Here is a 26,226-nt window from a genome sequence, read left to right as displayed (position 1 = left end):
TTCATCAATGAAGATGACACATTATTTTGTTAAACCAGGAAGTGAAGCTAAATATGTTAGTGCTGCAGGTGCATTTCACACTGTCAAACATCACGGTAGTTTCTTATCCATGAATTGTTCATCTGTTTTGCTGAAAAAAAACTTTTCCCGATTCTGAGGTGGCAAGAAAGTTTTCTAGTGCTCGAACAAAGACAGCAGCTATTATAAAAGCTGTGCTTGCACCTCATTCTGTTGATGTTGCCTTAAAAAGCCTAAAAGAAAATGAAGTAGTATACTGTGGAATTGCTACAGATGGTAGTAATCACGATGCATTAAAGCTGTTTCCTGTAATTATTCAGTACTTTGACTGGAAGAATGGTGGTTTACAGTCAAAACTGATTGAGTTTAAGAACGTGTACGTATGAGTGCTGTGTGAGCTAGACAACGTTGTGGTGCTAGTTGACGGGTTAGCGGTTTTCCATAGCGCTAAAGGCGCGGTCACACGAGAGTTTCTCAAGAATTATGTGGCGAGATTGGCGTTAATATTTCACGGGAAACTTGACAAAATATTCCGCGAAATCTTGACTACCAGCATGTCGGCTATTTTCTCTCGAGGTGGGCAAATTGTCACAAGAAAAGAAAAGAGGTTAAGTGACCGCTGTGCAGCCGCATAGTGCGCACACAGGAAGAGACGGCCTTGACAGCCTGTATCACCATCTGATAACAAACTTGGGGTATCCTTTTAAGAATAACCGTGAGTGTGGCAGAGTTAAGGAACCAAGAGAGCAGGCAGGTCTTGCTGCCCCCGTGGCCTTTATTTTTTGTTTATTTTCTCTTTACCATGTGGCTTTTCTTTCCAAACTTTTTATAGGCCTTGGCCAGTGCCTCTATTACTTAAAAAGAAGAAGAAAAAAAAAAAAGGAAAGGTAGTTTAGAAATAACATCAAAATCTGGGATGCCACGAATAAGAAAGTTCCCCCTCCAAGTTGGTAAGGTTCTCTGTGCGGGGCCTCGGCGCTCCCTCCCCCGTCCCCCCTCACTTCCCCATCACTCCCTCCCCTATCAACTGTAAACAACACACAGCGGGGCATCAGGACACAGCGCGGGGCATCACACTGGGCTCTAAAGATACTCCAGCACACCTGGATCTTACTCCACAAGACAGGGCAACTCACCGGAATCTGACCAGATAATCTGTCTGCTGCCAACACCTTCAGGGCTTTAGAGGCTGTGGCATCACAGCCTGCACGACCCCCACACATCCTCAACATCAACGAGATCACAGGGCTCGGCTGCTGAGTGTTTGGACGCCAGTGACTGGACGTGTTGGCGGCACCTCACCAGCTTCATACATCACACAGGGCAGCAGCTACGGCAGTGGTGAGTCTTGTAAATGTTTCTCTCACATACACCCAATTCTCCTTTTCTTTGTATTTCTCTGCCCCTGTCCATTACATAGGTTTGATGGGAATTGGAAGTAACCTTAGTTTGTTAATTTCCAAACACTAGCTGTTTATTTCTCGGCAAAATGTGGTGCTTATTTCAAATAGTGATCTGCACAGTGAAAGGATCAGCAGTGAAATTAATGAACTGACTGCATTGTTGCGGCACCCACCACTTGCATCACCACCCACAGCCAGCCAGCCTCAAGTAACACACTTAGCCGGCCAGGCAGCATCTCACACGGAGAAGTCAGGGCAGCACTCACTCCATCACCAGGCGCCGTGATGCAGATGGACTCATCTCACAGGGATCAGCATAGTGATGGAATGCGAGGCAAGAAAGCCATGCAAGGACTATGTGCACAGTACAGGCATTGATTTAATAACTAGAGAATAGGGCACAGTTATCTCATGACACGCAGGAGACTACAGGCACCAAAACTCACACCAGGCAGAGCAAAGAGTTATAAGCATGTGGCATACGCTTTCCACACATGCCCAGAGCACAAAGTCACTTAGATGTTCGTGTAGAACTCACACGAAGGAAGGCACAACTCGCAATGTGATATGGAGGCTACAAAAAATGAGTCAAAGAATCTCCCCCCACCCACCCCCGTTCCAGGATGGCAGCTGCTGTACTTACTTCTGGACTCAGCATAGTGCCGGTGCAATGCAGGGCTTCTGAACTCACAAGACTGCTCCTCCTGAGCACTCACAGTGGCACCAGTGTTGGTATTCTCCCTCATCAGTATGCATTGCACTCTGCTCTTACCTCATGGGATTGTGCTCTCCAGCTTGGTGTGGACCACCTGCTCAGTGGCATCCTTTGGGAGCAAGGGCACTTCTTCACCGTGTACCCTAAACGTCCTCCTCCTGAGATCCACGCACACCTCGCACACCCTACAGGCTTGACACAACTGGACACAACTCCCTGCCATGGCACGCCTACTCTCGTCTGTGTCTGCTCACCCTCTGTCTGCCACCACCTCAGGACTGGAGGCAGGACGCCTGGCTTTTCCCACATTTCTTACTGCACCCTGAAGTAGGCAGACAGACACTCACACAGCCAAAAGCATCATAATGCACAAAACAGCTACATTACATTTGCACTATGGCTCTCTTCATAACAGCAGTATTAAGTATCTCTTACATTATTAGTATTTTTTTTTTTTTATAGTGAACATAAAATATATCACTGATCCACAACAGTGATGTTCCAAAAACAATCATGCTCTGTGAATTTCACATTTTTATAATGAGCTAAATGTCTCAGACTGGTTTACATTCCACCAAGCCCAAGTAAATTGTGTCATTCTCTTAGATTGAACTACTGTAAGACAGGATATTATACAGGCAGTCCATGCATTGAATGGTGTAAACCAATGCTGAGATGTTGCTATAAATTGTGCAGCCCATCAGTAAGATTAATGAGTAGTCATGAATAACTTGATAATTGTTATGAAATATTAATTGTGAATTTACTGCTATTTTTCTTAAAGTAAGAAAGTTTCTTAATTATTTTACAGCATTCAGAATGGAGGAGGAGTTTGAGGGACGTGTGTGGGAGGACGCTCCAGACACAGAGCCTTTGGTGAGTGCTCCTTCACACTGCTGGGACTCCCCCTACTGCCATAGCATTGCACCTTAAAATATTCTCCATAGAAATTACAACTCATTAAGCAATTAGCAAAACACTGTAGACAATAAATTTGCTCAGTGTATGGTACTTGGTGTTGAAAAGACTGGAATTGCATGTTGACTTTCATCTTGGCTTTTCATTATGATAGAAATGGTCAGTAATGGAAATATTTAAAAAAATGAGTAGGCAATTTTATTTGCTTTATTAGATTTCCTGCACATGAATGTATTGCTGCAATTTCTATACTTCATTTTGTCCCCATGTCTTGTTTCCTTCTTTCCATCCCACAGGAAGAGGATGAAGCGCTCAGCCCAGCTGATGTCCAGTCAAACTGTCTGCGTCAGTTTTCCAGCACAGACTTCATCATGGAGCCCGGCATCTTCTCCACTCTCAAAAGGTGCAGTGAGGGATAGACCCCTACATTCTAAGAAGAGTTTACCATTTTCACTCCTCATTGGTTCTTTACTGGTATTCATTTGCATGTGATCCATCTGCACCAGGGCCTGAGGCTTGTACATGCAGTACAGTGCTCTGCTAGCAATAAAACACCATGAGGAGTAGAATTGCATTTTCTTAGATAATATTAAGTTATTTAATTAGATCCATATGCAAAACACTTCAATATACTTTCTATCTTGATGTAATTTGTCAGGATTAGTCTCTAACATTTAGACAGTATTTTTTTTTATCATGGGTTGCTTTGGTATCAACATAATTCTCACTCCTAGTCTTGTAGTTTATAGAAGCTCAATACATTTTCATGTAGCTATTCTGAACAATTGTGAACAATGTAAGGTGCTTGTATTTAACCATGTCATAAACATAATGAGGAGAGGATATTCCTAAATGCAAGTCTGAGTAGCCCACATCTTTTGTTCCCAGTAGTGCACCACCATTGTTTGGCCATGAGCCCTGCAAATCTTGGTGCCCTTCATGCTAGAATCCCCCTAGGTGATGATTGGCTGAGCATAAACATTTAATTAACAGATCCTTTTAATGAAATACATGCTAGCCAGATGAACTAACAAAAACTGCTTTGTAGGTATTTCCAAGCTGGTGGGAATCCGGAGCAAGTCATTGAAATGCTGTCTGAGAACTATCAAGCCGTGGCCCAGATGGCTAACCTGATGGCCGAGTGGCTCATCTTGGCAGGTGAGTGACTGACCAACACACTGAAACTTGCCTGCATGAGATTATTGATATGTGTGCTCAGCATTGTGCGGTTAGTTGGCTGTATTTGTAATATTCTATTTGGGAAAGCTTTGGTGACATTTAGAAAAAGAGCTACGTTATGCTGATGAAACCAGGACTTGGAGTAAGGCCCAAGGATTCAGGATGCTAGTGAAAAGGTGGCTGTAATATGAAGAGAGGTGATGGTGAGAGTGTTCAAAGTGATTACTGAAGATTTGATTTATGGAGTGAAAGAGAAGGAAGGAAATGTAGGTACAGTGGTGAAGATTATGAAGTGCAGCATCCAGAGATGGATGGGAATGAGGTGATAAGAAATTCAAGTACATAATGGATGCTATCGATTTATGTAGCAGGATAGCCTATGTAAAATTTAGAGTGAAGTACTGGAGTGCATGATTAAAAGGTAAAGAGTGAGAAAATGAACATGTACAGGATTTAGGTGTGTCGACAAGAGAAAATGGAGACGCCTGTTATGGTAGAATCTACTAAATAACCAGTTAGCTGTGCAACATAATGAGAAAAAATGTTTGAGCCTAAATCTTATGTCAGTTTGTATAATTTTTTGCTGAAATTATACCCTTCTGTTGGCAGGTGCGAGTATCAATGACGTGCAGGCCATGGTAGAGAACCACCTCAAGCAGATGATCCTTAAAACATTTGACCCCAAGAAAGCAGACACGATTTTCACTGAGGAGGGAGATGTGAGTGTACTGTCATGGTTGCTCCCCTTCAGGCAACTCTGAGTTTCATTCGTTCAGCAAAGAGCAGTCATGATTGTAGAGACAGATTCTTCAGTTTTCCTCCCTGTTTGCTTGTGTCTCTGTAATTCGCTTACACTTGTTTTTTTTCCCCAGTTACAGCACATCATATCCTCCCATGCCCTTCCCATGCTCTGTTCTGAGAACTGAATGGAGCATTCCTGAGATTATTGTTTGAGAAATTCATTCATGTTTTGGTCAACTGTTGTGTTAGTAGGACATTATTTAACAAACAGGTAGTTTTACAAGGAAGATTAAAGCAAGGTATTTTAGTGCAGAGTGGATTGTGATGTAAAGGCAAGATGCAGAGCTCTGGGTCAGGTGTGAAAAAGCTAAGGTGTGTCCTACTTAGTTCTGAGTGTAAACATAAGACAAGTAGCGACACCCTTCCTCAGCCTGGATGTATAGAGTAGGGTGGCCAGTTCCTTGCTTTGGTGCCTTTATGTCATAGTCATAGCAGACCAGTACCTATTTTATTTTCAATCTGAGAGCAAGCAGTTGTCCCAGATAAATCCCAGCTATAACTAAGATCCAAACCTGGGACATCTTGCATTGAAGTCAAATGCACTACTGCCTGAGCTACTGCACTCTTAACTAAGGTCACCACAGGAATATAATTAACACAGAAGTAACACTACCTTAACCCTCCCACCTCCAGGCCCCAGCGTGGCTGACAGAACTCATAGAACACAGCACGTGGCGGTCAGTGGTGTACCAGCTGGCGGAGGAGTTCCCTGAGTGTCTCATGCTTAACTTCACCATCAAGGTACAGTACAAGGTGTTTTGTGAGCAGGGAATTCTATTAGAAACCTTACTGGACTGGTGTCTTGGGATATAACAAAGGTGACCAGCAAAATTCTTAGGTTCAGTAATCAGGATAGAACCTTAATTAATGGGTTCAAGCTTGAATAGTTAGATTTAAAGAGAGTTAGTAAATAAACAAAAAGATAAAGGCCCACTGAGGTGCTAATCCCAAAAGAAAGATTAGAAGAACCATCCAAAACTGAAGGATAAGTGTCTTGATTCATAATGCACCAGTCAACTAATGGTCAGCCTCCACTTTTCCTCCTTCGTGCAGCTTATTTCAGATGCCGGCTTCCAAGGTGAGATAACCAGCATCTCGACGGCAGCCCAGCAGATTGAGGTGTTTTCACGCATCCTCAAAACATCCACTGCTAACTTCCTTCAGTCTCCCGAGGACTCGCGACACAAGGCAGTGGTTGAGTTTGCTGTGAGTCTTTGCTTGTATGTTATGTCAACTTTCTTAGAGTAAAATCATGTCACCTTGTCAGATCACCTCACACTCCTTTACATGTGCATTGCATTTACAGACAAGAATAGAAATAATTTTCACTCTGTGTATGTGTCTTTCCATTCAGCTTTTTGAAACGTGGTGTTGTAACTCTTCATTGTCATCATTCACCTGCAAATATGTTAAACTTGTATATCCTGAAGTTTGTATGGGTCACTGAATCAGATTGGTTGAGAAGTTGTGGAGGCAGCTGGTCTGTGTGTTGTGTTGTAGGTGAGTGTGTTGTGGAGAATGACTAAAAGGATACAAGGGTAAGATGTATTCTTTACAAAAAGAGATTGAAACTTTTAAACTTACATTCCTTAGAGAGGCATAGGTTAAGAGGGGGCCTGATAGACATTTTTTAAAGTGGTTTAGGGAATATAACAAGGGTGATATAAGCAAAATTCTTAGGATCAGTATTCAGCCCAAGAAACAATGGGTTCAAGCTTGAAAAAGTTAGATTTAAGAAAGAGATGGGAAGGAATTGGTTCTCAAATAAAGTGTTAAATGAGTGGAATGGACTCAGTAATGAGGTTGTTAGTGCTGAGTCATTAGGGAACTTTGAAAGAGGATTAGACATATTTATGGATAGCAATGATAGATGAAAATATGTACAGGTCTGATGGCTTTTTTGCAGCTTCCCTTATTTTCTTATGTTCTGTTTTATGCTCTTCTGTAATGCTATACCATGCACCTCATTGCAGAAAATGGTGTGTCACGGGCAGCACACCTACATCTATGCCCAGGTAATGCTGCAGATCCTCTCGCAGGAGACCAAAGGTGGCAACAACATCCGGCGCCTGCAGCAGGAGATCACCAAGTATGCCATCACCAGGTGAGTCCCTCAGGTGGTGCTGGTGGTTGGGTTAGTGTTATTTCCACCATGAAAAGTTGCAAGAATGAATTTTCATGTAACTATTTGCTTGTAATGATAAATAAGCCTATTAACACAAAGAAGTATGTTTCATATTTTTGGTGAAGTACAATAGAAAGATCATAGGTGAAAAATTCTAATTATTTATGATCTGGAAGTGTTCTAGAATATTATTGAGACGTAAAGCTGAAGAAAATATCACCTGGCTTGCCCTGGAGGGAAGGAAAGGCACAGGGTTGTGAATCCTTTCCAATAAGAACTTTTTATTGTCTTAATAAATAAAGAACAGGTTCTCTCTCTCTCTCTCTCTCTCTCTCTCTCTCTCTCTCTCTCTCTCTCTCTCTCTCTCTCTCTCTCTCTCTCTCTCTCTCTCTCTCTCTCTCTCTCTCTCTCAAACATGTATTTAATGCCTTTCCTTATTATTTGTATTAACACCTGTTTTTCTCCTCTAACAGTGGCCTGAACGTCACTCCAATTCAGCTGGCATTGAATGGTGCCATGGCCCACCCCAGGGCTGCCCAGGCCTTGGCTCCCATGCTGGCACGTAACGCCCTCAACCCAGCAGACATTACCGTGTTGTTCAAGCTGTACAGCAGCCCTGATCCCCCACCGGTGGATCTCATCCGCATCCCACAGCTCTTGGGTGAGGGACACATCTGCTCCACCTGAAGCAGTCTAGCCACAGTTTACATTGCATGTAAATGATACAAGAAAACAAGGAGGAGACATCTCATCAGAGTGCATATGGCATCAAAGGAAATGAAGAAGCTTGATAGAAACTGTGAATGTTACCTTTACCAAAGAGATACCAATAGTTAGACTTCCTCACAGAAGTTTGGCTACAAAAATATTTTATACTGGGAATATTTAGGAACTCAATACTAAGCTGCAGGAGGAGTGGACAGCAAGAATACAGCTCTCTTCTTTTATGTCAATTGTAGATACACACACACACACACACATATACACACACACACACACACACACACACACACACACACACACACACACACACACACACACACACACACATGCAAAGTATCATGTTGTAGTGATCAGTGTGCCCAGCTTACAACTCACAGTTCAGAGGTTTGAGGCATAAAACCTCAGCCAGGCAGGACAATTTGTATTTCTGCCCTGTCATGCTATAGACCCATTCCATTTAGTAGAGGGTAGGTCATACATACATAAATATACCAAGGCCTTCTCCCACAAAAAATGGGAATTAGCCAAGACAAGGCACACATCTTACAATTACACTCATTCACACCACTCTCTCATCCCCTTGGCCTGTGGCAGAGGAGAAAGTACTTCTGCCCAAGTTATAAAAATATTCTGTGTATTAGTTCTGTGTCAGCATAGAACATAATTTGTTTTTTTCCTCAGAGCTGCTGATTGATGCTCTCTTCAAGCCAGGCAGCAAGGTGAACCAGGAGCACAAGACCAAGTATTTCTACCTCCTAGGGTACAGCGCCAGTGTGTATGAGACTCCTAAGAAAGGCAACAGACCGCGCCAGGTGAGGAGACACATGACAGAAATTGCTTTCTGAAGGACTCGCTGTTTTATGTGCCTTGGAAGGAAATTGTTATAGATATTTCAAAGTGTATTTATTCTTCATATTGAAAGCTTAGTAAAGTGCTTATTCAGATGTTCAGGATATACGAGTATCTGTTTATCTATCTGTCCATCTCTACTTGTTTTTATCAATGTATCCCATATTCTTAAATTTATCTATTGATTTATATCTATCTAAAAAGCACACACACACACACACACACACACACACACACACACACACACACACACACACACACACACACACACACACACACACACACACACACACACACACACACAGTGGTCCTCTCCAGTAAGTGTCAGTGTATAATGTCCGTGTGGTCTGTACTTGGAAACCTGCGTGTCTGAGATTTAACCATGAGTGGGTCGAGAAACAGAAGTGCTATGCTGCTAACTGATGCATTTTTTACTTTCTCCTCATCATTATTTGCTACAACTGTCATGACTGTTGTTGCAGGTGAATCGAGATGACCTGAAGCCCACTCAGCAGGCCATTGAGAAAGTACACACCATATGCCAGGGTGGGAAGTCTGCCATGGAGCTCATTGCTGAGATCAACACCCTGTACCAGTGCATCAGGTAGGTGGTGCAGGGCATGCTGTAGCCATCAAGTGTGCTATCACCTTACCTCTCTTCATGGCTCTTGCTTGTTTTCTCTGCCATTCCTCAGTCACCCTAACTGCTCGTCTGATCTTGCTAACTGCATGCCTCCCCTTCTCCCATGGCCTCACTGCACAAGACTTTCTACTTTCTCTCACCTTTATTCTCTCCACCTCTCTAGTGTCACAGTTAACTATTATTCTCAATCAATCCATTTATATGGTAAACTGAAACTCCCAGCTTGCTTCTGTATTTTCTCCCTCTTGTGACAAACTCTTTCAAGAAGGACGTTTCAAGACATCCTCCTATTTTAGATGATCCTTTTGACCTTTCTTTTGGGACTGGCACCTCAGTGGACCCTTTTTTGTTACCCTTGGCCAATGTCTTTTCTACATTAGGAAAAAATATCAGTGAAGGAAATTAAGAAAAGTTAATGAGTAAAGATCAACTGTGTAGCACGTGTCTCATCACTCCCCCAGGTTCCCCGTGGTGAGTGTTGGTCTGGTGCGGTGGATTGAGTGTGTGGTGAAGGAGCCAAGTTACTTCAAGCTCTGCACCGAGTCCACACCGACCCACCTGGCTCTGCTGGATGAGGTGGTGTCCATCCACCCTCTCCTCCACAGCCGTGTCCTCAGCCTCCTAGTGGAGCTTTTTGAGTCAGAGTTCCAGGACTTGGAGATCCTGGTGCAGGTATGAGCCTGAACCTAAGTTGAATTAAAGTAGATATGGAAACCAGACAGTGCAAAATTAACTTAGTTAATGTTAGATCCTTTGTGCTGAGGTGAGGTGAGTGGCAAGCCAGTGGGAGAGTGGTGTGGCCTGGAGTGATGAGCCTCAGTCTCTCTCCACAGCTTGAGTTGAGGAAGATGTTGCTGGACCGCATGGTGAACCTGCTCAGCCGAGGGTGTGTCCTGCCCGTCATGGAGTACATCAAGGGCTGCTCCACCAAGGGCGACACTGACATCTCCCTCATCAGATACTTTGTGCGAGAGGTGCGTGTGCATTACCTTCATGGATTTTGTTGTTGTTATCATTATTATTGGTCTCTTATCCCAAGTTTTGCAACACATACCTTTATTTCTACACTACATTTATTTGCATTGTATTTTTCTCTTAGTAAGTCTGTATTTTATCATCGTCCTTACTTGTTATTTCTCACGCATGTGTCTACATCAGTGATTTTCAAACTATTGCTTGGTGGTGCACTAAGGGAACATCTCAGACTTTTAGCAGCACACCAATCCTGCTGTCATTGTTGCACAGGCTTACTGATAGGCACAACTTTAAGAACACATGCCTATCTAGGAAAATTAGGCAAAGCATTTTGGCAATAGTCATGATGCACAGTTTGTAAATTACTAGTCAATTTGCTTCTGTTTCCTCCTTCCTGTGACTTGAATTCCTTCAAGGGGGAGGTTTCAAGACACTTATCCTCCATCTCTGAAGGACATTTTTTACCTTTTTTTTTGGCCACTGGCATCTTGGTGGGCCTTTTAATTTTTATTTATTTATTAATGTTTTATTTTATCTTATTTTATATTATTTTATTTTATTTTATTTATTTATTTATCTATTTATTTATTTGTTTATTTATTTATTTTATTTATTTTCATTTACTTATTTTTTCTCCCTTGGCCATGTCCCTCTCACATAGTAAAAGAAAAAAGAAAGAAAAGAAAAAAAAACTCAACACAATCCTAAATGAAGATTTAGGATTGAGCCCTAAAGTGTCTGCAGTGAGCCCTAAAGTGTCAGCCTCAGACCCGGCTCTCATGTGCCTGCACCTTCCACCCTCAGGTGTTGGAGATTGTGGCACCACCATACACAGTGGAGTTTGTGCAGCTCTTCCTTCCCCTGGTGGAGAACGAAGACATCACTGGCTCCATGAACACCGACAATGACCTGGTGACTGAGTTTATAGGTAAGGAGCGCTGCAGTCTTAGGGTTTGAGGCTCAGTTAACCCTTTCACTGGAATATGGAACAATTCTCAGCACTAAAGGCAATATATGAAATCTCTATAATTAATCTCAAGAAAATAAGTGATAGATAGGAATAGATTTGCAATTTCCACCCAGTATATTATTTGGAGATGGCTGTAGAATGAGTAGAAATGACCCAGAGTGGTTTACTGATGAAGGAGAGATGTACCAAATATCAGTGAGTGGGTTAGGAATGTATAGGGAGGTACAGCAAAGTGTAATCAATGACCAAGTGATGCTTTATTGCTGCAGACAAGATTTTCATGTTTGATTAGTAATACATGACTTTCTTTTTTCCAGCTCACTGCAAGACCAACTATTATGTCATGTAAGTGTGTGTGTGTGTGTGTGTGTGTGGACTTAGTTGTAGTACAGAGGGCCTGATGTGAACGTATGGATGTTGTCTTTCCTCTGTATCTCTATTTGCCCAGTCTTTCCTCCACTTCCTTGCCACCATTGCTGCTTCATTTAGTCCATTCCAGATATTTTCTTCTTTGGGGAAAGTTGTAATTTTTTTTATCTATTTTTTTCATTGCCATCTTCCCTTTCACAACATTGGATTTCTTTTTCCAACTCAGGCATTCTTAACTGCCTTCATTTATGTTCTTCCTTCTTTTCTTACTAGGACACCACAGAACTTAAGCATACAAGGACAGCATTCTAATCGTGGTCACCTCATTGCAGCATTCACTTTCTTAACATCCTTAACCAGGAGTTGAAAAGCTACATTTGTGTCCCTCAACATCCTTTGTGTAGCTCCAGATAATTTACCACTTGCTTCTCTAGTGATGAGTAAGAGTCTGGTGAAGGCAGTCGGTATAGAGTGGAACCTGAACTAGTCTACATGGATGGCTGCTTCAGAGGAAAGACTGAGACAACTGGTGGAGGAGTTTGGAAGCCTGTGTGAAATTGAGAATGAATGTGGTTAAGAAAAGTAGTCAAGTGTATGGAGGGAGTACATGGTAGGAGGATGAATGGAGTTTTGAATGCACTTTTGGCTCATGAAGGGTTGTGTTTCAAGTGTCTGCAGTTGTGTGTTGCAGTGGATAGAGGAACAGATGTACTAAAGGAAGCAGGAGTGAGGGGAGGCATGAACAGTGTGTGTGTGTGTTTAGGCGTGGATCACTCACAATTCATCCTGCAAAATATCTGATATGTAGATGTTTAGTACCATGATTCTCCTGCCCATCTTACCAAAAATTTCATCTTTTTTATTATAATTATTATTATTTTTCTTCTTCTTCTTCTTCTTCTTCTTCTTCTTCTTCGTCTACCATCTATGATTCCTGCCTTTCTACCTCAACATTCCCCATCACCCTAATTTATGTAAGAGTAGTACCACACCCCACCTTTTCCAAATGAGGGATGTTATGCAGAATTTGTGTCTTTTACCAAGTCTGTTCCTTGTGTAAGTATGTACTTGGTCCAGTCGGTCTTGCTGGCATGTCTCCTTCGTGAGTTGTCTTGTCTTTTCACTACGATCACGTTCAATCTCAGAAATCTTTTTACCCAGATACAGTATTTTCACCTTCATCTTCAGGCATCTCCCACCTCACTTTCTTTTTTTCACTTAGAATCTCCAATTAACATTATCCTTTTGCCAATTGTAGCTTTTTGGTCCAAACTTGAAGGAATCCTTGAATACTTGAATGATAGAAAGAGAATTATACCTGTCTCTATATTGATGAATTTGTTACATGACCAGTACAGTGGGACTGACAGTCATTGCTGCCCCACTGTGTTGAGGCTGGGGGAGGGGAGGTCCTCGTGAAGACACCACCGCTGCTTGGTGAAGTGTGCACTGGTGTTCAACTAGGGCTTGATTCTGGCACAGGGTGATATCCCATTAACTTGCTTTGTGTTCCCCCCTTCTCTAATCATTTGTTTTGGCAGGGACCACTGTTTTCTGTGTGTGTGTGTGTGTGTGTGTGTGTGTGTGTGAGAGAGAGAATATGTTTATGAAGGAATGTATGAATATAAGTTTGTGTGTGAGTGTATACAGTCATCATCTCACTTCATGTATGTTTATATTGTTGTGAAAGAACATTTTTATATGAATGCACATTTTCTACCATTAATCTTAAAACTAGAGTGAGTAACAAGTTTTACATCTGTTACATGCTACATTGAATTCATACCGTGTGTCTGTAATGTAAATAATGTCACGAACTTCATACTGCATAAATATTTTGTTTAAGAATACACCAGTACCGTAGTTTTCTTATCTACCAATCCTCCTTTCTGCGTTTCACATCAGAAATGAAAACATGCATTCTCTGTTGTTGATGGCAGCCTAGTGAGGGACTGATGCAGAAAATTCACATCACTTGGACAACACTTTTCCACCCCAGATCTTTGCTTGGTAATTGATAAATTTGATATATGTATGCCTCATTATGAAGAAGCAGGGTTAATCTAGTGTATGCTGTCAAGCCTTACTGTGGATGTATGTGGCCAGTGGTGCTATACCTAAGTTCCTTGGGGTGTAGTAGGGTGGTATTTAAGACTCCCTCTATACCAGAGACCAATGGGGCTAAGGGTGAAAGATGTGTGTATGAGTGTGTGGTGTTTTGCCTGAGCCACCCCATATGGGATTGCCAGTATGGTGTACAGATAGAGTAAAGTTTCCTACCCTAGAATCAATCAGCCAAGTCATCCATTGAAAAATTGTAAGATGTATATCTGAATAACCGGTCTAAATTTTTTATGTTCAAATTTCCCGCCTACCTTTGTAACACTCGTGATTGAATGGATGATACAAGTCTCCCTTTTCTTGATCTAACTTAATGAATCTTTAGAGATGAGTATGATAAAGTTAGGACATTCAACTTCAAATTTCCCTCCTGGCTCTGACACTCGCGACTGAACGAAAAAATCGCAAACTTTCCTTCCCTTGAACCAAATGACAAATCCATCAAATATAAACATAAATAAAATTATGCCAGACCAAAAACTCGTGTTAGTGTACACAGAAATGAACAGTAGTAATTATAATAAGTAAATTCCCACACGAATCATGTATTGTTTTGCCGTGACGTCACGTCCGCGTTGAGAAATGGCGGACTCCCGTGTGGGTGAGTGCCTTTATCAACCCCTGCGTTGCTCTCCCAGACCCCGCCGCGCTCTCTCCTGTGGCAACGGGGAGCACTACCTTGTGTTTACTGTGTGGGGGCGTAGAGGGTGCTAGGGGAGGAGGAAGACTCGTACGTGAGGGAACAAAGGGGCGGCGGGAGGCGGTGGCGGTGTGCTGGGGACTGGGGACTTCCTTGTGTTGCCTGTTGTTCCTCCCCTGGTGCTTGTTAGCGTGGGGGTAATAGTGTCTCTGGCCTTGTTAGAACCTCCAGTCCCGATCATGTTAGAATGGCATGACTGGAGATGCTGCTGGTACTCATGATGCGGTGTTGAATTTTTCCGTGTGTGCTTGGGTGTGGTAGCAGTAGTAGTGGATTGAAAGAACATTACCGTTTTCATTTGAGGGCTAAGTTAGGTTAGGGGTATTATTTTACTCTTACCAGTGTCAGTATGGCTTTTCTTTCCATTTTCAATAGGTAGAGTCTCATTCTGAGTAATTAGAACTCGCATACCCACCTCAAGTCATTTATAATGCTGACAAATTTTGAAAGGTTAGTGGAGACGGAGAGGAGGGAAGGGGAGTGAATAAATGAATGTTATGATAGACTAAGTTAAGTTACTTTGGTTAGGTTAGGTTAATTTTGCTTAGGTCAGGCTAGTTTGGTTAAGCTAGATTAGTTTGTTTAGGTTAGGTTAAGTTAGTTTCGTTTGGCGATGGTGCGTGACAGCCAGCTGGCGGCCAGTCCTCTCGGGGGGAACATTGTGAGTGTTGCTGCTGTATTACTTGTGTGGACAAAACTTTTTTTTAAGGTAGATTTCAGTCTGTGTTGTATTAATCTGCTTTCTATTTATATGGCAAATCATTAGTTTCTGAGGGAATTTGAGTTAAAAAAAAAAGACGAAAAAAAAAAGATTAATTCAAAACAAACCAAAAAAATACCAGAAAAATTAGTTTCATCAAGACTATCCTTATTTACTCACCCAAACAACAAAATTTTACCTCCTGACCCACTCATCCATCACTATTATGCTGACTTGTGCAGGGGTGTGGGTGTCAGGTTGTGCTGGGGTGTGGGTGTCAGGCTGTGCTGTGGTGTGGGTGTCAGTCTGTGCAGGGGTGTGGGTATCAGGCTGTGCAGGGGTGTGGGTGTCAGGCTGTGCTGGGGTGTGGGTGTCAGGCTGTGTTGGGGTGTGGGTGTCAGGCTGTGTTGGGGTGTGGGTGTCAGGCTGTGCAGGGGTGTGGGTGTCAGGCTGTGCTGGGGTGTGGGTGTCAGGCTGTGTTGGGGTGTGGGTGTCAGGCTGTGTTGGGGTGTGGATGTCAGGCATTGTTGGGGTGTGGATGTCAGGCTGTGCTGGGGTGTGGGTGTCAGGCTACTGAATCAGTCTACAATTTTTTTTATTTATTTATTATTTTTTTTTATTGTCTTGTGACTTGAGCATCTTATGAACTATTAGACATGTCACATAGTTATTCTAGAGACCTGCAAAGTATGTAGGCGTTACCAAGAAGGGCAATGTCACTATATTATTGAGGAATGCAAGGTGAGGTCTGTCATATAAGAACTCCAGAATTTTTTTATACAGTGCTTGCTTCTTTGCAGGTGTGGCCCCTGAACCCACCATGCAGCCTGACAAACACAAGGTGAGGCCTGGACTGTGTTTGCCTGCTGGTGCTGTACAGGGTCTGAGTGAAGCTTATGTTATCTTATCATCATATCTGTATTTTGTCCAGGTTCTGTTCAAGCATGTGCACACTGTCTGCCATAACCACATCACATCACTCCCAATGTTTGTGGTTTGACATGGGAAGCTTGGTTTTGTTGCTGATGTCACCACAATACTCTTCCTGGGCTAAATTATGTGTCATCTCTTAAATTGACTGTGTGTGTGTGTGTGTGTGTGTGTGTGTGTGTGTGTGTGTGTGTGTGTGTGTGTGTGTGTGTGTGTGTACTGAACTGCATTATTCAGGACCTATGTAAGCTAAGTCTTGTCTCTACAGGCATACATGCATACATATGTACTCATGCATACACACATACATAATCATAAATTCACATCTGCTCAGTTACTTTAAGCTAGACAAATGTGTGAAAATAGACTTAGAAAATCTCATGCTGTCTCGTGTTTGGAGCAGGCGTTTGTCACATTAGAATACGTCATATTGTTTTGTGCTGTAGGAAGTGTTTATCATATCAGGAAAATTTCATATTGTTTTGTATTTGGAGGAGATGTACATCATATCTTGTATTGTCTCTTACTGAGGTCAATGTTAATCACAGAAAATCTTGTATTGTCTTGTACATGGCATTGGCATTAGCATATCTGGTGACCTGTCTTTGTTATGGAGGTGTGAGGGAGAGCCTGTGGTAATGCAGGAGGGAGTGGAGATCAGGAAAGTGTTTAGAAACCTGTTGGACCAGCCTTCCATCCCCTCCACCCTCCCTCCCTCCCTCCCGACACTCCTGGCACCACCAACTAGATTAGCAGTGTGTGTGTGTGTGTGTGTGTGTGTGTGTGTTTGTGTGTTACAGGTACCTTGGTTTCATTACTGTTATCAGCAGTAAGCACTCAAGACTTGAGAAGAGATGTATGCTATGCTCTTAGTTCAATCTTTCCTCTGTCAGATTCTGCTCCACTGTGATTTAAAGAGTTTTTGTTAACTGTGTTGCCTGCTCTTTCTCTCTCTCTCTCTAGTTAATCCCTTTCCTTTTATATCTTGTCATTTTTCATTTATTTATTTATTTTCATTTTTTTATTATTTATTTATTTATTTATATTTTATTTTATTTATTCATTTATTTATTTTATTTTTACTTATTTATTTATTCATTATTATTATTTTTTTTCTTTTTACCCTGTCACAATTTTGGCATTCCCATCACTGTTTTAACCTACCATTTTATAGTTGCTTTGAAGATTTGGATTCAGTGCCATATGACTGCAGTGTTGTGGCATATCCCCTTTTTTAAATCAATCCATCAATCAACATTCTCTCTCTGTCCCTTCCTCCCTCCCTCCCCCTTCAGCCTACATGTTTGTTTACCCAGCCATGTGTGTGTGTGTGTGTGTGTGTGTGTGTGTGTGTGTGTGTGTGTGTGTGTGTGTGTGGCTCATCAGGTGCTCATATTGCAGGAAGGCACTGAGGCTGACCAGAGCAAGGGAGAGGACATGTCTTCACCAAGTCCCCCAGCCTCTTCTGCTTCATCCTCTTCCTCCTCCACCACCACCTCCTCTTCCTCCTCCTCCTCTGTCACCACCGTCACCACTACCACTACCACAACCACCACTTCCTCTCCTTCTTCCACCTCATCCTCCTCCTCCTCATCCTCCTCCTCCACTACGACCAGTAGCACCAGAGGAACCCATGCTGTCAGTGAGTATATTTTATTGATGTAATAGTACTGGTAATAGCTTTTTTTTTATCTATATTAGTAGAAGTATGGTAGCTATAGTGATGGTAGTGGTGCCAGTAGTAGTAGGAACAAGTATATATATATATATATATATATATATATATATATATATATATATATATATATATATATATATATATATATATATATATATATATATATATATATATATATATATATATATATATATATATATATATATTTTTTTTTTTTTTTTTTTTTTTTTTTTTTTTGTGAACAAGCTTGATTACTTGTATATTTGTTATGCTGTTAAATTTATTATGGAAGGAGAGAGTTTCATAAATTGTCCATTGAATCATGTTCTCTCTCTCTCTCTCTCTCTCTCTCTCTCTCTCTCTCTCTCTCTCTCTCTCTCTCTCTCTCTCTCTCTCTCTCTCTCTCTCTCTCTCTCTCTCTCTCTCTCTCTCTCTCTCTCTCTCTCTCTCTAAGTCTGTGTGTGTGTGTGTGTGTGTGTGTGTGTGTGTGTGTGTGTGTGTGTGTGTGTGTGTGTGCGTGTGTGTGTGTGTGTGTGTGTGTGTGTGTGTGTGTACATGTCTGGAGGTGAGGTTACAGGATTAGGAGTAAGAGGCAGGGAAGCGTGTCTTGAGGGGAGACCGTGGCAGGTTGTAAGGCTTGATACCTGCCCTCCCCTCCACCAGCCAAGTATTTCCCTCTCCTTCAGCCCCCATAATTGTTACAGGTGATGTTAGCAGTACTGGTAGCAGCAGCAGTAACAGCAGTGCTGACAGCAGCAGCGTGAACAGCAGTAACCGTGTGTCACCGGCAATAGGTGTGAGCTCCAGCAGTGTTGGCACCAGCTTGTCCAGCCCAGGCATGGGGAATCCTTTTGCACGGGCCGCTCCTCACGCCTCCTGGGGCTCCACCGAGTCCTGTGAGCAGCGCCCCATCCTGGCTCCATCCCGGCTGTCCTCCCAGACTGACTCAGGTACGCCACACCCCCCCACCTCTCCTGTCTCCCTGTACTTTGCACTTGTGTGGCCATATTTGGTAGTCACAAGCCTCCTTTGTTGCAGTAGCAGAGTTTTTCTTTTCTTTTGTTTATCCACTCTATGTCTGCCTTTTGGCAATGTTCAGTGGCCAGGTCTTAGTTCAGTGATGCCACACACCAGCTGATCCTTTGCCCAAGACTAGTACAGTGACAGTAGTGGTGAAGAATACACAGCTCACAACAGGCTCAGCTTTCACGGCCACTGCCTGTGGTGAGAAGTGTATAAGCTTTATGCTACTAGTTCAGTCCTGCTTCATTATGATAATGCTTAAAGAATCAGCAGAGTCTTAAAGTTAAAAAATATGTTGTGACTTTAACATTGCATGATGTGGATTTCAAAAGTCTGTTGTAAAATTGGAAAGCTACAAAGCACACAGTAATCTTGGGTGCTTTCCTTTCCTTGGTCTTGTGATGTGCACCCTTTGGTCCCTGAACCCTTCCAGTGGTACCTCCTTGTGACAGGCATCTTTCATTACTGGTATTTAAATGTTATGTACCTCTCTCTTTGGCTTTGTGATAAACCTCGTGCCCACAGATCACTCCCTTCTCTCCACCCAGGCTCCAAAGTTACCTCCAGTGGAGTGCTGAGGCCTTCCTCCTTGGGGGCATCGGGAAGGCTGGGGGGTCCCCTCCGACCTGCTGCAGGCACCTCCTTCTTCCCACCCCCAACCCTCACAGTCACAGGCTCATCCCCACCCCAGGCTGCCAAATCTGAATTTAAGCTGAAACCCTCAGTGCTTGGTTCTCCAAACCCCTTTGCTAAACGTGAGTGACTGCAAATAAATCTGTTACTTGTATCATTGTCTGTATGGTTTTCTGTTAAATTTTCATGTTTTCTGTTCATTTTCATTTGAGTTGACCTTGTCTGGATATGTGTTGTTCAAATGAGAGATTCTTTGAGTATGTCTGCTTTTGTTAGCTGTGTGTGTGTGTGTGTGTGTGTGTGTGTGTGTGTGTGCATTTTATAGATTAATACAGGTGAAAGTATACAAGCCAGACTGTCCCTTGTTCAGATAACAGCTTAATCTTTAGGTGTATATGTGTGTGTGCATGTGTCTGTTGTATTTGACAAACAAGTGCCCTTAATGATTTGTTAACTAATGAAGTTAAAAGAGGTTTAAGGAATAATGTGTTGATAAGAGACGTGAATGTGGAATGGGACACAGCACTCAAGAATGCAGGCTGTGGAAATGAGTTGTCCGAGTGGAGTGAGTGGAGTTGTGAAGTGGGAGGGTGAGAGCAGTGGAAGCAACACCTGTGCCAATGGAGTGGTGTGGTGGAATGGATGAAGAGACTGTGGTGGTTTAGAAGGACAAAGGGTGAGAGCTTCATAAAGAAAATGTACAAGTGAATGAGATTGAAGATCCTAATCAAAGAAAGTACAAGGCATTTGGTACTAATAGGAGAGAAAGTGGAATGGTGCATGTGTGAAAGAGGTCCTGCTAGACTTGATCAAGCAAAGAGGAAGTGTCTGGATAGGGAGAGGTAGAGGCTTGTCTGCCCTGGAACAAGGCATCAGAGACAGAGAGAGAGAGAGAGAGAGAGAGAGAGAGAGAGAGAGAGAGATCATAAGGAAATACTGAGTAGAAAATTCTTGAACTTATTACAAAAGTAACAATTCCAAGTTTGCTTTTACACAGCTGTGCCTGAAAGCCCAGGGGAGAAACCTGAGGGTGGTAGGGAAGGAAGCAGCAGAACAGTGGGCAGTAACAACCAGCAGGAGGATGGCACATCACCAGTCAGTGGCAGTCAGTGCCAGGCGCCATCATCAACACCTGCTGCCACCACCACACCCTCCAAGGATGTGGCTCAAGGAACAAGGACACCCACACAAACCCAGGACACCAAGAGCACAAGTAGAAGCCAAGCCAACAGTAACAGTAGCAACAGCAGCACGCCAGGAAACAATAGCATCACCACCACCTCCACCATCGGCGCCAGGAGCCTGTTCTTGCCACTGTCCCGCACCAGCAACAACAGTGACAGGTGAGACACAGAGCTGCTTGTGTTTGTTTAGTGTGCTCATGCTAATTGAAGTTATGTTTGTGGAAAGTACGGATTTGGTGACAAAACATTTACATCAGATGTCCAGTTTGTGTTTTAAAGATTTGCCAAGAAAAGTCACATTGTCAAAGGTGTGGTCACAACTCTAATAACATTTTCTCTCTCTCTCTCTCTCTCTCTCTCTCTCTCTCTCTCTCTCTCTCTCTCTCTCTCTCTCTCTCTCTCTCTCTCTCTCTCTCTCTCTCTCTCTCTCTCTCTCTCTCTCTCTCTCTCTCTCTCTCTCTCTCTCTCTCTCTCTCTCTCATTTTCATGCAGTACCTCCAGCCCAACACTTAGTAGCAGTTTCATCTTTGGCCAGAATTTGCACTCCAAAGTGGCTGTAAGTACAATTATGGTTATTGTTATTGTTATGTATCTTTTATGGTGCTTGCATACCAGAACCAAGGGAGAAGTAATTCATTGAGACTACAGGAAGGTTGTGTGGCTCCCCAGAGTGGTGCAGCAACGAACAGCAGCGGTGGCAGCAGTGGTGGTGGTGGTGGTGGTGGTGGTGGCTGGGGTCTGGCCACTGATGCAGCAGCTCCCACCACCAATGGGGAGAAGCCCACTGGCAATCTCTTCTCAGAAGCAGTGTCTGAGGTGTCCAGGGTTAGTATATACCTTAGCATTCTCTTGTTTTTCTCAGGCTCCTATTGGTTGCTCTTTTTCCAATTGATGTTATTTCTTGTCTGATATTGTTTGATGTTAAAGAAAGCAAGCTTCTAGTAACCCAGAGGCAAAGGCATAGATTTAAGGGAAGGGATGCTTGTGAATTATTTGCACATGTTACTTTGGTTGTTGCAAAAACAAATACTTGCAAGATGCAATGTATGAAGAGAATAGGGAGTTTAGCTCTTGGATATCAGGAAAAACAAAATTCAGATAAGCCAGGTGAAGTAGCAGCATTAGTAAGGAGCAACAGAAAATGTTTACCAAAAATGTTGTGATGGCAGTGGTCCGAGGGTGCAGCAGGTGGTGGCGGAGCAGCAGCTGGGGCAAGTCTGACAGCAGCAGGAGCTGCTGCAGGAGCCACCACCAATGGCCAGCCACATACTGGTAACCTCTTCTCAGAGGCTGCCTCGGAGATCTCCAGGGTATGTCTTCCTAGACTGGTCTAGGCATTACATTCATATTTTTGTTCTCTCTCAACACTTTTCTGTTATCATTTTCCTTCATTGAGTTTAAAAGTAGTCTGACTTAGTGCTAAAAATTATTGAAGAATCATCCCACAAGGAGGAGGAGAAGGAGGTGATAGGTAATACATGATGGAGGTGAGTCAGCCTTGTGTGTGGGGTGTGTGTTTGCAGCCAGGGGAGGAGCACCAGGCATGGGGCAGTGGACAATCATTGGCCGAGTCATCGCGTGAACTGACAGAGAAGGAGAAGAGCCAGAAGCGGAAGTTTGATGAGGTGGAGGTGATTACCGGCGAGGAGAACGAGTCCAACGTGCTGCAGGTGAGGTGCTGCAGGGGCCGGGTGGTGCATGATGATATCATTTCAGACAAAATATATTCAGCCAATAGCAACAAAAGATCAAGACTGACAAATTTCTTTACTGCCTTGCTGTTGTGTGCCACTGCTCTTAATATGAGTAATTGTACCATGTCTAGACTTGACAGTAACAAAAGATCAACACTGGCAGAAAGTTAATGGTAGCCCATGTTCTTTCTTTGCCGTCTTGCTGTTGTGTGCCACTGCTTATAATGTGAGTAATTGTACTATGTTTAGATTTGCCATCCTTCCTACCAGTAGTTTTCCAGCATTAACTTTGCTGTGCCTCTCCACCGCCAGATGAATTGCCGGCTGTATGCTTGGGTCAGCGGCTGGTGGCAGGAGCGGGGCCGGGGCATCCTGCGACTCAATGACTGGGACGCGGGGGACCAGCAGGGCGGGGCAGAGGCTACAGGTGGTAGTAGTGGGAGGAGTAAGGAAATTCGTTCTCGTCTAGTGTTTCGCACACAGGGCACGCTCACTGTCATGCTCAACACAAAGGTGGGTCTTTTGGGTGTTGAAGGAAGCTTGCTACAAGTGACAGGATGCAATGTATAACTGATCACAGTGAAGAATAACTTTCTCTCTATGTGTCGGTGATTAACATGTGGCATAATTGCAGGTATGGGCCGACATGTCTGTGGAAAGAGTCAGCAGTAAAAATGTTCGCTTTACGGCACTAGATGCAGATGGACAGCCCAAGATCTTCATAGCTGCGGTGCGTTGCTCACATCCTTCAAACTCTCTGTTTATGATTGTTTTTAAGCAGAATATAAAAGAATTTGTTATAAAATGAGGAGATATATCTTTTAGCAAGTTCAAAACTAATCAAACATAATATTAAAATAAAAATAATATTACATGATGGTTATAAGTAGGACTTAAGTGTTTGTGTTTTCAGTTTTGTGTTACTATTGTCCATCAGTAGTTCACATTATATATATTGGCTTTGATGCTCAGGAATGCAATGTGTTACAATTGTGTTGTTGTGGTGACAGGGAAGCCCCAAAGATGCAGATCTGCTGCACAACTCCCTGGAGTGGCGCGTGGCAGCCTTACGCGCCCACACACAGGAGGAAACTACTGCTGAGAGCACCAAGAAAGCAAAGACAGATGACAACACATCCCCAGCTGTGCCCTTGTAGACATGGTTATTGACTGACTGAGCTGATAGGGGCACAGCCTTCCAGGAGCAAGCAACCTGCAGGTCACAGAAGACCAGTGCGTTGTGATGCTTTACCTCCGGTGCAATATTGGTGGCACCCTTGTAAGAACACACGCACACGCACACGCACACACACACACACACACACACACACACACACACACTTCACTCTTGTCAAATGGAAGTTACAATTTTTTATATATTAATTTCCACATACTTAAGTATATTTTAGTGTTGGCTTGGACAATGTTGACAGTGTCAGGGGATGGAGGGAAGCCTACACTCAGCCTTACCCCAGCAGTCCCCAGCAAGGGCTGCCCAGAGGCCTCTCCTGGATGGAAGAATCAACACAGGACTTGTATGCTGGATTACTTGTCAGTTGATGGGTCTTGGTATTTTTATTACATTTGATAATTACGTATATATGTAGTGAAAGAATGCCTGAAGTACTGTTTCCTGGCCCATAGCAAAGGAAATTCAGTACTATGACTGCAGATATCCTCCTTAGACTTATTTATACATGCATATTAGTTTGATGGGAAGTGAAAAGGATGTACTTTAAGTAAAATTTCCAACTGACCCTGCCAAACACAATGCATGCGGACTGCTGGTCATATTCACATACACACACACACCAAAGTGTTGGATACTGACTTGGGAGGAATTCCGGTGTAGTTTTGGCCAAAGTGTTGGAGCTGCAGTGCAGAACTGAACAAGATGGGTATGGCTCTTTATTGATCTGAAAGTGTAGGGCAGCCACTTGCATGAGACTGGACCAACTGACACTTTGTTACTGGAAAATAATGGACGCATTGTTTTGGTCATATTGACCTTGAAAACAGGACTGCACATGTGCAAAAAATAAAGGCATGTTTTTTACCAAATGGCTTGATTACCCTTGAAAAAATCCAGATGGGAAAGATACTGAGCAGTGATGACTCATGGATCTGCCAGAAAGTCGGTACTTTGATCACCCTAAGGAGTTATGGATACATTGAGCTATGGTTAATATGCTCTATGATAATGCCATATATAATATGTTTAACTTCAAAGATTTATATTAGTGGGGAGGGGACCATAAATGTCCCCAGGTCGGACTGCCTTTCTGTCGACGACCCTAAGTGTCTTGACACCCCCCTCAACTTTTCTTCATTAACTTCTGAAACATTCGCGGTCTAAGATCTAATTTTCAATCTGTAGAACACCATCTCTAAACCTCATCTTCTTTTCCTCACTGAAACTCAGGTGTCTGAGGCAACTGACAGTAGCCCCTTTTCTGTTCCCTCCTACTTTCTCTTTCCTCATTTTCGATCCAAAGCTGGATGTTGCGTTTATGTGTGCAATGACTTAACCTGCTCTCGTGCCCACGCTCTTGAATCTTCCGACTACAGAGTCACTCTCATACTAAATTCATCTGTGCTGTATACCTCTCACCTAACTCCTCTGATTATAAGAAATTCTTTGACTACTTAACTTCCAAAGTGGAGCACATTCTGACCCTCTTCCCTTTTGCAGAGATCTCCATTCTTGGAGACTTCAATGTTCACCACCAGCTTTGGCTTTCCTCTCCCTTCACTGACCATCCTGGTGAACTAGCCTACAACTTTGCTATCCTCCATGACCTAGAGCAATTGGTGCAACACCCTACTCGTATTCCTGACCGTCTTGGAGATACGCCCAACATTCTTGACCTTTTCCTGACCTCTAATCCTGCTTATGCTGTCACCCTTTCTTCTCCGTTGGGCTCCTCCGATCACAATCTCATATCTTTATCTTGTCCTATCGCTCCAATCCCTCCTCAGGATCCCCCTAAGCGAAGGTGCCTCTGGCGTTTTGCCTCTGCTAGTTGGGGGGACCTGAGGAGGTATTTTGCTGATTTTCCTTGGAATGACTACTGCTTCCGTGTCAGAGACCCGTCTTTGTGTGCTGAGCGCATAACAGAGGTGATAGTGTCTGGCATGGAGGCGTACATTCCTCATTCTTTTTCTCGTCCTAAACCTTCTAGACCTTGGTTTAACACAGCTTGTTCTCGTGCTATACATGATAGAGAGGTGGCCCACAAAAGGTACTTAAGCCTTCCATCACCAGAATCTCATGCACTTTATATTTCTACCCGGAACCATGCCAAGTCTGTTCAACTAGCCAAAAACTCCTTCATTAACAGAAAATGTCAAAACCTTTCAAGATCTAACTCCCCTCGTGATTTCTGGCATCTAGCCAAAAATATCTCCAATAACTTTGCTTCTTCTTCTTTCCCTCCTCTATTTCAATCAGATGGCACCACTGCTATCACATCTATTTCTAAAGCTGAACTCTTCGCTCAAACCTTTGTTAAAAACTCTACCTTGGACGATTCTGGGCTTGTTCCTCCCTCTCCTCCACCCTCTGACTACTTCATGCCACGTATTAAAATTCTTCGCAATGATGTTTTCCATGCCCTCGCTGGCCTAAACACTCGGAAGGCTTATGGACCTGATGGGGTCCCACCTATTGTTCTCCGAAACTGTGCCTCCGTGCTTGCACCTTGCCTAGTCAAACTCTTTCAGCTCTGTGTGTCAACATCTACCTTTCCTTCTTGCTGGAAGTTTGCCTACATTCAACCTGTTCCTAAAAAGGGTGACCGTTCTAATCCCTCAAACTACCGTCCTATTGCTTTAATTTCCTGCCTATCTAAAGTTTTTTAATCTATCCTCAACAG

At 43.1% G+C, this 26,226-nt stretch overlaps 1 protein-coding gene across 5 annotated transcripts; it reads left to right on the top strand.

Moving 5' to 3' along the window:
- The first annotated feature begins 1,043 nt into the window (after positions 1 to 1,043).
- LOC135105210 (negative elongation factor D-like) lies at positions 1,044 to 24,412 on the top strand. 5 transcript variants are annotated; one of them, XM_064013321.1, is made up of 17 exons: positions 1,044 to 1,359; positions 2,948 to 3,012; positions 3,351 to 3,457; positions 4,103 to 4,212; positions 4,843 to 4,952; positions 5,668 to 5,775; positions 6,088 to 6,240; positions 7,008 to 7,138; positions 7,633 to 7,820; positions 8,564 to 8,694; positions 9,214 to 9,335; positions 9,836 to 10,046; positions 10,208 to 10,348; positions 11,154 to 11,277; positions 11,637 to 11,664; positions 16,010 to 16,050; positions 17,541 to 17,765. In XM_064013321.1, exons 2-16 carry the CDS (start codon positions 2,956 to 2,958, stop codon positions 16,020 to 16,022), a joined length of 1,734 nt encoding a protein of 577 aa, XP_063869391.1. In that variant the 5' UTR covers positions 1,044 to 1,359; positions 2,948 to 2,955; the 3' UTR covers positions 16,023 to 16,050; positions 17,541 to 17,765. The 5 variants fall into 5 exon arrangements, with proteins under 5 accessions (XP_063869391.1, XP_063869389.1, XP_063869388.1 ...); XM_064013319.1 differs by lacking the exons at positions 1,044 to 1,359; positions 2,948 to 3,012; positions 3,351 to 3,457; ... (9 more) ...; positions 10,208 to 10,348; positions 11,154 to 11,277 and adding exons at positions 18,522 to 18,767; positions 19,389 to 19,595; positions 20,471 to 20,816; ... (5 more) ...; positions 22,986 to 23,081; positions 23,362 to 24,412 and having other exon boundaries at positions 11,641 to 11,664; positions 17,541 to 17,781; XM_064013318.1 differs by lacking the exons at positions 1,044 to 1,359; positions 2,948 to 3,012; positions 3,351 to 3,457; ... (10 more) ...; positions 11,154 to 11,277; positions 11,637 to 11,664 and adding exons at positions 14,362 to 14,410; positions 18,522 to 18,767; positions 19,389 to 19,595; ... (6 more) ...; positions 22,986 to 23,081; positions 23,362 to 24,412 and having other exon boundaries at positions 17,541 to 17,781.
- The last annotated feature ends 1,814 nt before the right edge of the window (positions 24,413 to 26,226 follow it).

Source organism: Scylla paramamosain, chromosome 11, assembly GCF_035594125.1.
Source record: "Scylla paramamosain isolate STU-SP2022 chromosome 11, ASM3559412v1, whole genome shotgun sequence".
Classification (NCBI taxonomy): domain Eukaryota; kingdom Metazoa; phylum Arthropoda; class Malacostraca; order Decapoda; family Portunidae; genus Scylla; species Scylla paramamosain.
Note: the sequence above shows the minus strand (reverse complement) of the source record. Positions and strands in the feature narration are given on the sequence as shown.

Coding starts and splice junctions, on each gene's coding strand:
- LOC135105210 (XM_064013317.1), top strand. Junction 20,817..21,149: donor ACCAGCAACAACAGTGACAG/GTGAGACACAGA, acceptor ATTTTCATGCAG/TACCTCCAGCCCAACACTTA. Junction 23,082..23,361: donor CCAAGATCTTCATAGCTGCG/GTGCGTTGCTCA, acceptor TTGTGGTGACAG/GGAAGCCCCAAAGATGCAGA.